The sequence below is a fragment of the Macaca fascicularis genome, chromosome 13, assembly GCF_037993035.2.
Source record: "Macaca fascicularis isolate 582-1 chromosome 13, T2T-MFA8v1.1".
NCBI classification, from domain to species: Eukaryota; Metazoa; Chordata; class Mammalia; order Primates; family Cercopithecidae; genus Macaca; species Macaca fascicularis.
Window position 1 is genome coordinate 73,238,529 of NC_088387.1, and position 12,836 is coordinate 73,251,364.

Consider the following 12,836-nt stretch of genomic DNA (forward strand, 5'->3'; position numbering starts at 1 on the left):
CATAGTTAATGAAACAAAGTCCTTTGGATTTAAAAATACTCACTCTAATGAGTATTAATGAATAAGATAGGTAAATTCCATTGTAACAAACTTTTGTGATTATAACAAATGAATCAATATGATTTTATTATAATGTTACATTGCAAGAACTGATGTGATAATTAAGATCCAACTGAAATTAATCTAGATAGTAAAATTTTATGAAAACTCATTACAGTTGTGAGCTTTCTTCCAAATGAACAACCTAGACTTTTCATAAACAGGATTTTATTTCCAAACCAAGACAAGTTATAAGAAGTCAATACATACAATCCAGTTCCTCCCACTAGCAATTCTATAGGAGCTGCTTAGAAAGTCTTTGCATCTTTAGAGCCAGAAGAGCCTTAGGGATAGTGAACTTCAACCCTTCTTACAGATGAAGAGACTGAAGGGCAAATCTCATGATTGACAGCAGAAACAGAAGGAAAATCCTAGTGTTCTGATTGCCTTGTCCTCCTACTGGAGTACAGAATTAAATGATTCTTCTGGAATATCCATTGTTCTCAAAGATTCAGGGGTGGGTGGGAGCAAACTTTTTTTATATGTAACAGGTATGCTACAGAGTTTAAAAAAAAAAAAAAGTCACGTAAAACATGAGACTTGAAAGAAATGCCATTCAGTCACCTTGAGTTATTCATTCTTTCTCTCCTTCCATTCAAGATACATGGTGAAAATGTTTAAAAATCCCAGTGCCTACCCCAATTTCCCTACCAAAATATGACAAAACTAAAAGAGAACAGAGAACATGACACCCAAAGTAGTCATGTATAATTACTTTATACATATCCAGATAGATCCAGTGTAGTTGAGAATAAAGCAAGTGAGGTTATTAAGCTCTTCTCAGATAGTTTACTGAGCATCTACTACAAATCTAGGCCTGGGTTTCACTTATTCACTCTATTATTCAACAGACACATATGGAACACCTACTAGGAGCTAGAAGCTATGACATGCTCTGTTGATATTAAGATGAGTAGACAGGGGAAAGCAAAATTAAACCCACAATTACAGTGTGTTGGATTACTGTAACAATCTAACAGTAATCTGTAGAACCAGGTGTTATGGCCAAAACTACTCAACTAGGTTGACTCAGAGAAGAATCAAAGTGGAAATGACATTGGGCTGAGTCTTGAAAGACAACCAGGAGTTTTCTAATGGAATAATAGAAAAAGAAGAGAAAATAGTGGGGACAACCCATGCAGAGGTATGAAAGGGTGAGGAGTCATCTATAAGCAGTTGAAGAGAGGATCCAGAGAAGACAATATTACAGACATGAGCATTGTTTTGTGCCATCTGCACAATGTGGGCAAAGCCAAACAAGTTTTTAAAATAATAATAATCTACCCTCCTTGAGCAACATACTGTAGAATGGTGAATGAGGGAGCCCATCCTTGAGAGCTGGATTCAGAATGAAAGAAATTTATTCTTACATTTCCTCTCTTTAAAGCCTTAGACGCCTTCCCAGCTTTCAAAGTCCTCTACCAGCAAAACTGCTAGGATTTCCAGAATCCAAACAGAGTCCTTGAAAGGAAGGAATGATCAAATCAAAGAGGGGATATGCATCCCCATGATTACCATAAAATTTTGTCTCCTTTCTAAGTCCCTTGGTATGTAGATCATAGCCCTTTTTTGCACTGGTAAGAGATGGTAGGTGATAGACATGAGTTCCAGGTTTCACTACTTTAAAACCGTGTGACTTCAGGGAAGCCACATACCTCTCAGGACATTTTTCTCATCGTAAACACCCTGCTAGTTTCAGTGTGGAGCTTAGACATGATGTGAGGCAGAGCACCAGTTACAAGGTCTAGCCTATCCTGGGCCTTCTACGGGGCAGCTGCTACCAGTATTACGCAGTTTCATTCATTCATTCAACAAATATTTACTGAGGACTTACCATGCAGAAGCCAGAAGAAATACAAAAATAAATCTGAATTGGATTTTGCTCTCAAGGACCTCCCAATCTATAGAAGAGATATAGGACCAAGCCAAATAGCTATACCATAAAGAAGAAAGCATTTACCACCAAGAGAAATTACTGGGGTAGTTGGGAAGATGGGCGGAGATTACTTGTAGAGTGGACGGATTTGGTAAGAGAGAAGGGGAAAGGACTAGGGGCTGGCTGAGGATAAAAGAGAGGAGAAATAGCTGAGCTAGGCACTCTTATGCCTTCTGATGTGGGTATAGCGAGTATCCATCGGACCCTTTCACAAATGAAATAAAAGGGGTTCCGGGAAGTATCACAACTCACTCAACTCAGAACTCCCCACCTCTAATCCAAAACATTTGCCATTAAATCTACCTCCTATAGCTAGGACCATTTGCAGATGGTAGGGGGCAAGACAGGGGAAAGTAGCAGGAAGGAGGTGATGGGGTCACCGGGCACTGTCGCAGGTCAAGGCAGAGCAGACTCAGCGGGGCGCGCGGTAAGAGGCGGAGGGCAGGGGCGGGCCGGCAGGGAAGGGTGTGTGGAAGGGCAGGCCAAGGGGCGGGGAGAGGGGTGCGGGCCGCACTCAGAGGCCGTCCAAGACACTGGCAAGCCGCAGAAGCCCAGTTCGCCGGCCATGAAGCAGCGGTTCTCGGCGCTGCAGCTGCTGAAGCTGCTGCTGCTGCTGCAGCCGTTGCTGCCACGAGCGCTGCGCGAGGCGCGCTGCCCTGAGCCCTGCAACTGCGCGCCCGACGGCGCCCTGCGCTGCCCCGGCCCGACGGCCGGTCTCACTCGACTGTGAGTACACAGCGCTCCCGTCGGGCCCCCTCGATACAGGACCCTCAATCGCCTATGCCATCTTCCCTCCCTACTCCTTTGGCCCTCTTTCCCTGGAAGCTTGGAGAAAGATGCTGTGCCCTCTCCAATTTCCCCGCTTTAGGGTGATGAGAACCCAAAGCTTGGTGGTTGTTTTTGCCACCCCATGTCCCTGAGAGCCCAGCCCCGCTCTTTCCCCCTGGTTGGGGCTGCGGCTGGGGGAGTAGAACTATTCCGGAGCCTCAGGAGAAGGCCTGCTCTCTGCTGCTGCTTGAAGGGAATATGGGTGTGACGCTCCTCAACTCCTCTAGCAGGGGTCTCTGCCAGAGAAATCTTACAGGCCTTTGAGCCTTGGGCCAGCCACGTCAGGGAAGGTGAATGTGGGCTCTGGCACCCTGTGGTCCTCTAGGAATGGAGTGCTCAGGCCCTACAACCAAGGGTGACCTCATCTGTCAACTGACTGCTGGCGGTCACACGGGCATCTTAGTGAGCATACAAGCCGCTGCTCCGCCGTGCCCAGATGTGCTTGAACTTCAGTCTCGTGGTCTAATGGACCAAAGGCCCTGTGCCCTGCCGCTGGCACCCGCGCACCCCCTCCACGCTCACAGGCCTGATTGAAGGATTGTATACATCAGCAAGCAGGCGGAAGCTGTTGTTTCCAGAGTGATGGGGTAAAGAGGAGAAGGAGGACCTTTAGCACTACTAGTCTATCAGGGTGTCATCAGGTCTCCTTTCTCCCATTTAGAAAAAAAGTGCCACATATTTTATAATCCCATTTACATGAAATGTCCACATAACCTGAAAGTAGATTAGTAGTTGCCAGGGCTGGGGAGGCGGATGGGAGGGACAGTGGGTGACTACTAATCAGTGGGTATGGGCTTGTGGGGGGCTGATGAAAATTTTGTAAAATTAGATTGTAGTGACAGTTGCAAGTGCACATATTAAAAAACACTGCATTGTCCACTTTAAATTCTATAGTATAGGATTTACATCTCAATCCAGCTGTGAAAAGAGAAAAGGAAAAAAGAAAGGAAAAAAAGACAAAAGACAAGAGTATCTAAAAGGCTGGTAGCGGTCTTGATCATGTTCTAACAATTAGAGATGATGGAATTCTGTGCTGGGGAAGGAAGGAGACCACCCCCTCTGCCATTTCCTCTGAGGCCCCAAGAGTCTGTCAGGGACCCGTTTCATAGAGGAGACTCACCCTCCCTGCCAAGCCAGGCTTCTTCCTTTGGAAAAGTTAAAGGTCTTCTGGCAATAATTGAGGTTGAGACATACAGTTTAAGGGTTGAGGGGTTTATATTAATTAGTTTCCATTAATTATCTTGTCAGCTCCATTCCCTGAAGGAATGGACCATGCTGATAGAATTTATTTCAATCAATCCACAAATCCATGGAATAGGCCTTCCAAGTTCCAGCCCTGGTCCATCCCCGACAAGCCTGCCGTGTTGCTCTGAAGAATGACTGTACTATGAATAGACTTTCTCACTTGCCTGCTACTTATTATACAGATTAGAAGAAACTGAGATCCAAAGAGATGGAATAACTTGCTCAAGGTCCCACAACTATTGAGTAGCAATTCAGGACTTTATCTATTAATTATCTTCTTAAATTTGCTCATCTTTGTAAAAAAAACTACTGCTTTCTTAATAAAACACACACAGACACACACACACAGACAGACAGACACACTCAATTTCTTAGTACTGAGCAAAGAACTCCCACTGGGGGCATGAATGGGTGGGCCAAGTCCCAGTTCCTTTTCATTTTGGCTTTTCAGGGAGATCTCTCAAGGGCTCCTGCTGCCACGTGCTGTTCTCAGGAAGGGACCCCCTTCCCAGGAAAAGGCTGAAGTTAATTTTTTTAAAAATCCCACTTTCTCCTACTGCCTTTCAGCAGGGTTTCAAGAATCCTAGAACCCCTCAAAAATATTTGATAGGGCTGACTAGGTTTGGGGGTAGAGACCCTGAGCATCCACCACCAGGAACATCCTCTGCCAGTCATTTAGCCTCCTTAGCCAAGCGTGGTGACCCTCACAAGGTTGCATTTCCTGAGCACCAGATGGTTGAGAGATGCCCTCCTCTTTCAAGAGATGCCCTTGTCACTCTGTGGAGGTTGAGCCTATGCAGGCTGAAACAGGATAACTTTTGGCACAACATAGTGACACCAACATCCATATGACAAAAGAGGTGCATGTTAAGCAAAGGGAGGGTTGTTACTTTAAGGCAATATTTCTCAAAGTATGGTCCTAGCCCAACAGTACGAACATCACCTGGGAAATGTTAGACTGCATATTCTCAGGCCCCAGCCCCAACCTACTGAATCAGAAACTCCAGGGGTGGGTCCAGCAGGCTACATGTTAACAAGCTCCTCAGGTGATTCTGATGCATACTAAAGTTTGAGAACCAAGGCACAGCTCTCCAGGGAGGTATCACCTTAGAGACAAAAAAGTATATTTTAAATGTCTTTGTGCCGTACACTTCCCTTCCCTACCCCCCCAAAACATGCATAACACCTATTTATTGCAAAAAGGCATAAAACTAAAATCCTAAACCCAGAGGCAGATGGAAAATAAGCAGAATTGAAGAAAGTTTTTTATTTTTCCTCAAAGAGGACTGCAGGAAGGAATCCATGGAGGACAGACTGAAGATACAGGGAACGAGGGAGGAATGTTAATTGTTAGAGTCAGATCTCAGTGGGGGTAGGAGGAGAGCATCAGTCTAACAACAGAGGGGAAAGATTAATCTTAGAAAGAATAAGGATAGTTTTGAGTCCTGAGGGAAGAAGACCGTGGGTAAAGGAATAACTCAATATTAAAACAAAGGACAGGAAAAGTGGACAGGTTCATACTGAAATCCTCTTTTCTTGATGATGAATGCATGAAATGATAAACAGTAATTATGAGACAGAAAACTGCTATTGGCAAGTTATCAGTTCATGAAAAAAAGAAAGCTTAAATTATGAGGTAAGTCTTCCAGGAGGAGAGGATGTGGTCTTGCACTACATTATAATAGACTTTGCCTCTGCAGAGAGAAGGGGAGCACTCCAAGTTCTCAGGGTTGGAGGAGGCAATTACCGCAGAGCACCTTAGGATTCAGCATCAGTCCCTCAATAGATGTTAGTTTATGCTTTAGTCATTTGGGGTCCTAGTAACCTTACCTTCTAAAACCTCCATCCGAAGTTCACTATTTGGTTTAAGAAGAAGAATAAAAACAAGGTACATGGATTATAGCTGCTTATCACTGGCAAGCCCACTGCTTACAAATTTTGAAAATGGCATCATTCAAATCTTTACTCCCCTTCCATATTTTATGAAAAACATAGGTATTTAAAATCTAAAATGTGATACAAAAAATAACCTCCCACATTTCATTCATTTTAATTGGGGAAAAAAATGAAAGAAAAAATTGATTTAAAAAATTTCCTTTCCTTTCATATTAGTTCTAGGCAACTGGAAAGAGGAGAAGAAAAAAATCTCACCTTGCCCATGGTTATATAAAGATCTTTGTCTCTATGACAACAGAAAGGTTGATCTGCTTGATATGGAAACAGCTTCTGAAAAATATGTTAGTAAGAAAATGCTAATAATAATTATGGCAATTTCTTTTTTGCATGTTGTACCTACTGAACAGAAATTAAATTTTTAGACTTTGATATAAGACATAATCCAGAGGCCTTGGCAAGACATTGGCTTGGTACAAAAGTAATTGCCATTTCTTTCAATGGCAAAAACCGTGATTACTTTTGCACCAACCTAATACAACGTTCATATCAATCCAGCGTTACTGTTTCCTGACATCTTTCTTGAGTGTCTTCCTCTTCCTCCCACTCGCAGTGTAAATCAGGGTCCAAAACAGTGCTCAATGCCTAGAGGGATATACATGTGAAGGGTGTGGTTCCTGTCCTTGAGAAGCCCACAATCTAAGTGGAAACACCGCCCCGCCCCAAGAGATTGGTATAGGTGTAGAGAGAGACAACAAGGCTCTAAGGAATTCACAGAATGAATTAATCACTGTGAACTGAAGGCTCCAAGGGAAGGCTTCATGGGCCAAGTGTTAAGAAGCTGAAGTGTGAAGAAGGAAAGAGGGGTCCTGGTAGAAGAACCACAGGTTAAAGTCGACTAGAGATTCCTTGCTGAGAACCAAGGAACAAGGTTGAATAAATTCTTCCCAGGCTTTGGGGAGGAAATATTTCTCAAGAGAAGACATAAAGTTGGGAGCTTTGATTACTCAGAAGTTGTGCAAAAAGAAAAAAAATTCCCAATCTTGACTAATAAGCTTCCAGTGAAAGTCATTATTTGATGATTTGTGGCAAAGGCATTAAATAAAAACCATGATTAGGAGTCACTTCCCCATGAAGCCTTCCCTGATGCCCACTGCCCCACCCCCACTCCACCTCCAGCTTCCCCATCCACATACTCACTTCAATATCCTAGGCTTACATACATTTTTGTACATATCCCACCAAAATGCAACCATTTGTTCAGCATGTGCCTCTTCTGTCAGATCAGGTTTCCAAATCTTAGCAATATTGACAATTGGGGCCAGATAATTCTTTGTTATGGGAGCTGTTTTGTACCTTGTAGAACATTTTCCAGCATCCCTGGCCAGAAGCACTGCCCTCCCAAATTGTGACAACCAAAAGTATCTCTAGACATTTGCCAAATGACCCCTGGAGGGGGCAGGAGGCAATTACTCCCCACTCCTTGGTTTTGAATCATTGTGCTAGAGTAAGAACCACCTGAAGAAGTGTCATTCAACGCAGGGTTCCCAGAATTTTACATGTAGTATAATTAAAGTGTTTACTGAGTTTCATGATTAAACTGAGATAGCTGAATAGGAACAACTAACTTGTGCAAAAAAGAAGCATGTCTACATTAGCTAGCATGTATTGCATCTAAATGTTATTTTTTAAATCTCCATTTTAGAAAATGGGGAAGTGAGAAGATGCTATAGGTTCTGAAGGGAGTTATTTGTGTTATCTCAGCATCCGGTCCTATAATAGAATTTGTAGGCTTCCAGTCTATCGTTTGAATGGGAAATAGCAGACATACCAACTTCAGGGAAGCAAGACCTGAAGCTTACCTATATTAGTATATTCCATCTAGATTGTTTCCATTTTATTTTTTTAGACTCACTCAGTAGGGAAGAATCAATCCCCAGCCCCAAGATTCCTTAATAAAAACAAACTGAAAAACAAAAACCACCAAGGCAGCCTGAATTGAGACAGATGGGCTCCTGTTGTAGGACACAAGGTAGCAGCCCCCAGGAAAGAATCCACAGACAGAAAGAAGACTACCACACTCTTGCAAGTAAGACAGCTTGGCCCTACCCTCAGCTTTCCTAAATCTGGGCCAGCCAAAAACTCTCAGAATTAAGAAAGTTTATGTCCTACCTCCCTAGCCTACCCCCACCACCACCACAACCACCCCTAAAGAAACAAAGGCCCAAGGTTGAGGTTAATCTTGAACCTTAGTTCTGACTCAGCTCTCCCAGCCATGCCTTCAAGGCAACTCTTAAACCTGACCTTGCTGATACACAGACTCCTCGGGAGAAGCTCAGGAAGGACTAGATTTTATTTGTTTAAAAACCACCCTGTTGGGGAAAGTGAATGATAGCCACTAGCAAGACTAAAAAACAAGCAACAGAGTTCCCAAAATCTCAACGCAAGTGTAGAGCCAAAAGGTTCACACACAGATCCCTTTGGCATTGGACCCAGCTTCCTCCTTGGAGAGCAACAATTCCTTGTGATTTTTCTTCATTTTTTTGTATTTCAAAAGCAGTAAATCAGATTAATTCAGGGCTCCAGTTCTGCTCTTTTGCCCACCTCTATCTTCCTCCTAAGCCCCTCAGTTGGCTTCTTTTCATGTCTTGAAATGAGGCAACAAAGGTCTCTTTCCAAAATATAATCTCCCAGAGTGGCTGCACCAAATGGTGTCTTGGCCATGTGTAACTCTGATCTTACACTTGAGGTTTTAAAGCCAGTTGAGTCACAGTGGTGAAGAGAAGCCCTGCTGCTCACTTCCACAGCCGAGAGGGCTGGCTCCATGGGAGCATATGTGCTTTGTTCCGGCAGCTCCCCTTAGCTGCAGAAAAATCATACTTAATGCAGATTTTAGCAAATTCCCACCCAGCTTTTTTTCTTATGAAGGGAATTAAAATAATCCCTCCCACCAGGCAGGTGGGCTTTCTGACTTGGTGGGCAGCTTCTAGCTGCTTCTCCACAGGGTCCTCATTTACTCCTAGCTTCTGCCTCACTGGGAGATGACACCACCTCCTGGCAAACCACTCACAGCTGCTCTCTATGTGGCCCTGAACCTCAGCTCCTTAATGCCGCCTCAGCCACATTCAGAAAAGTACAATTTATAAATAAAACTCAACTTTCAGAATGAAGATTTAATCCCTTGCTGCTGTTACATTTGTCCTTGACTCTGATGTAATGAGGTTACACTACTCCTGGGTTCCTAATTGCACCTCATGAGTAGCAGCAGACAGCACTTCTGAGCCCACTGAGGTGGGGATGCTCTGGTGTGACAGGGTGGGGTCCAATGCAGTCCCTGAATTATTCAAACTGATCAACAGGACAGACTGGGCAGAACTGGGTTCTAACACCAGGTCTCCTTTCCCTAATTTGCACTGTAGGTGTTGGCTCAATGATAAAATCTCTTTGCTGTCTGTAAAAGGGACGCGAAGATTCCTGTCCCCGAGTGGGGCCAGATATAGTGAAGATAAATGAGACCAAAAAAAGCCAAAAGTATGGAAATAAAGTTTTCACATAGTTACAAGATATTATTGTAATAATCTGATAATGCAGAGAAGACTAAAAAACCCACAGCCCATATGTGAGGTTGAACAGTAAATATCTATCATCCAAGGGGCAAGCCTGATGGAACAGTTTTGTTCCTGGGAGGTGTTAATTAGAGAAAATGACCCACTAGGTCTTCTCAACCTGGAAAGTGAATACATTAGAATCCCAAAATAGCAGAGCTTATTATTGCCTTGAGTCTAATTTCTGGCCTTTTCAGCCCAGACTGAGCTGCTTCTGACACATACCTCCTAATACCTGATTATAGGCTGTTTTTGGTCGTGTCTGCCCAGCTAGAGCATCCAAACCCATTCTGGATCTTTTCCTCCCCTCTTTCCCCATCCCTAAGCCTCAGACTGGACACACAGAAAGCCTTCAGATGAGACTTGTTGGCCACTCCGGAACTACGTACTGAAATGTATAAGATAGCATGCAGGATCCAAAGACACCATCTCTGCCCTCCAGGAGCTTATAGTCTTCCAGATGTAGAAGAGGTATCTTCTTCTCAAATGACTACAGGGAAATGGAGAACGTGATAAATGCTAGATAAAGGTTATAAACAAGATAGGCGTTCAGAGCAGGGAATCATCTCTTCTAGCCAGAGTAACAAAGAGGCCTCAGAGGAAGTGTCATTTGAACTGTGTAGTGCTCTAAGGCTCATTCTCTATAGGGGCAGCTGGGCTAACATGGTTATCCCATAAGCTCAGTTCTGGCCAGCTTAGAGAGGCCACTGAGGAATCACTATTCAAAGCCTTTGGTCCTCTCACTGAGCACCAGCATATGCCCTGTGTTATGGGCTGTCCAGAGAATAGTGGATTACTTCACCCTGGAAAACTTGAGTGGGGCTCTGGGTAAGTCTTTTTTCATTTGCAAGCACCAGATATCAATTCTGACCATTTTAATCATAAGAGATTAACTTAATAGAAGGATAAGGAGTTAGAAGTATGCTGTGAAGATGTAAGGATAATATCTGGCATCTTAGCAAAAGAAGCTCAGGGAGCTTCTCCCTAGATTTACAAGGAGTCAGTTCCAAAAACGACTCCTCTCTGTCCCTCTATTATAAATTTCAAATTCCCAAAAGGAGAATCTGACTGACCCAGACACATTCAGCATAGAATCAATCTGCTCAGCCAGCAAGATTCTTCCACCATAATGCGACCAGCTCCGAGGCACTTCCAGAGAAGGGGGCATTTTTGATACAGGCAACCTCATAATGGTGGCTACCAGAGGGGATGAGCTAGTAAAAAGTGAAGGCACACATGCCAGTCATTTCAGGCACTTCAAACCCATTCTAGGCACAGTAGCTCACGCCTGTAATCCCAACTCTTCGGGAGGCTGAGGCAGGTGGACCACTTGAGGTCAGGAGTTTGAGACCAGCCTGGCCAACATGGTGAAACGTTGTCTGTACTAAAAAATACCAAAACATTAGCCCGCCGTGGTGGCTCATGCCTGTAGTCCCAGCTACTTGAGAGGCTGAGGCAGGAGAATCCCTTGAACTGGGAGGCAGAGGTTGCAGTGAGCCGTGATTGCACCACTGTACTCCAGCCTCAGCAACAGAGTGAGACTCTGCCTCATAAAAAGAAAGAAAAATAAGAAAAAATAATAATAAATAAAAGTACGTAGTATATCAGTTTCAACCAGCTTTTACACATTTACTTAAAAAAAAGTTTTTAAGTGTTGAGAAAGAGAAGCTTTTAATGAAAGAGCTTCCTGAAGCATATCTGCAATGTCACTGCCTTGACAACATAATATTCTCTGCTTCTGAAAAATATTTTCAAGAAATTATTACAGGTGATGCAGACATTCCCCAGGGAGAATCCAACATGTAGTTTTATTTACCAGAGTTATTCTTGTCATGTTATATTATTGCTAGACAAATTCTAGTTTAAGGAGATAGAGATTAGGTTATTTTGCTTTGTTTCTTTAGAAAACTTTAAATGGGTTTTGAGTAAGGGCTTAGATATACTTACCATTTTCCTCTAAGGCTTTATATTTTTAATTTACTTGTTGTACAAATGACTTGAAAAATCCATTATCCAGGAATCTTCTTAACATCTTGGTTTACATGATAAGACATAAACTCCTCACACCTTCTTGGGTGCTCTGGAATGGCTGTCTTAGAGGAGAGTCACTCAAATTGCATTCTCCAATGGGAAAGTTTCAACTGACTGAACATTAAAACAATCAATGCTCAAATGCAAAATCTGCAGAGTGGCTCTCTAGAGTTGAAATATTTATTGGAAGGTTGTTCTTTATCACATCTTAAAAAGGCTATCAGACGAGGCCTAAAAGAGATATCTGAGCCCAAAAGAAAGGTACCAATTGAGAATATTTATTCTCCCTCTCAGTTGTCCCAATCAGAGGAAAGTCAAGATTTAGGAACAAGCCATAAGCATGCTATAGACTTAAAGGTGACTGACCCATGACAAACAGAAGAATCAATTCCAAAATCTGGAACCTACCCACCCCTACCCCCTGCCAAGGAAATAGAGATGTCATTAAATATAGCCTAGGTGGCCTAAATCGTTCACAGTAAGCAGCTGTGAGTTATTAATAAAAATACTTATTGAGTCCTTACCTTGTACTGCATGCTATATTAGTATCATGTAAACACAGATTTTTTAAATTATACATATTTTAAAGATGTGGAATGAAATTTTGATTTGAACTCAGGCTGGCTCCAGAGTGTGCACTCTTAACTACCACACTATGTGACTTCAAGAAAGAAAGCAAGTGCCACTGGTGATGAAGACCCATTCCATAGAGTATATAGTGCCTGAGATGGACCCTTAATCCAGGGTAGAATTTGACCAGCAGAGAAGGGAGATGTGCCAAACAGTAGGAACTGTGATTGGCATCAGGAAAGTGTGAGTCAAGTTCAGGAAGTACAAATAGTTTGATTTGTCTAGGGAGGTGCTATTCAGTAGAAACATAATGTGAATCACACAAGTAATTTTCAGTTCTCTAGTGCCCACATTTCAAGAGTTTTCAAAATGTGAAATTAACTTTAATAGAACATTTCATTTAGTCTAGTATGTACAAAATATTCTCATTTCAATATGCTATCAATACAAAAATTACTGAGATATTTTATATTCTTTTTTCTTACCAAGTCTTCAAAACCTGGTATTCATTGTATACTTACAGCTCATCTCAATTCAGACTGGCCTATGTTTCAACTGCCCAGTGGCCACATATGGTTAATGGCTGCCATATGAGACAGTTCAAGTCTAGTGTGTTTGTTACATGAGGG

At 42.7% G+C, this 12,836-nt stretch overlaps 1 protein-coding gene across 1 annotated transcript in view; it reads left to right on the forward strand.

The window, feature by feature from the left end:
• Positions 1–2,578: 2,578 nt before the first annotated feature.
• The window catches only part of LHCGR (luteinizing hormone/choriogonadotropin receptor), a 63,004-nt gene continuing 52,746 nt past the window's right edge, over positions 2,579–12,836 (forward strand). Inside the window, exon 1 of the mRNA XM_005575920.5 lies at positions 2,579–2,761. Coding sequence (XP_005575977.3) covers positions 2,601–2,761 — 161 coding nt within the window. The 5' untranslated portion in view covers positions 2,579–2,600. The remainder of the gene's footprint in view (positions 2,762–12,836) is intronic.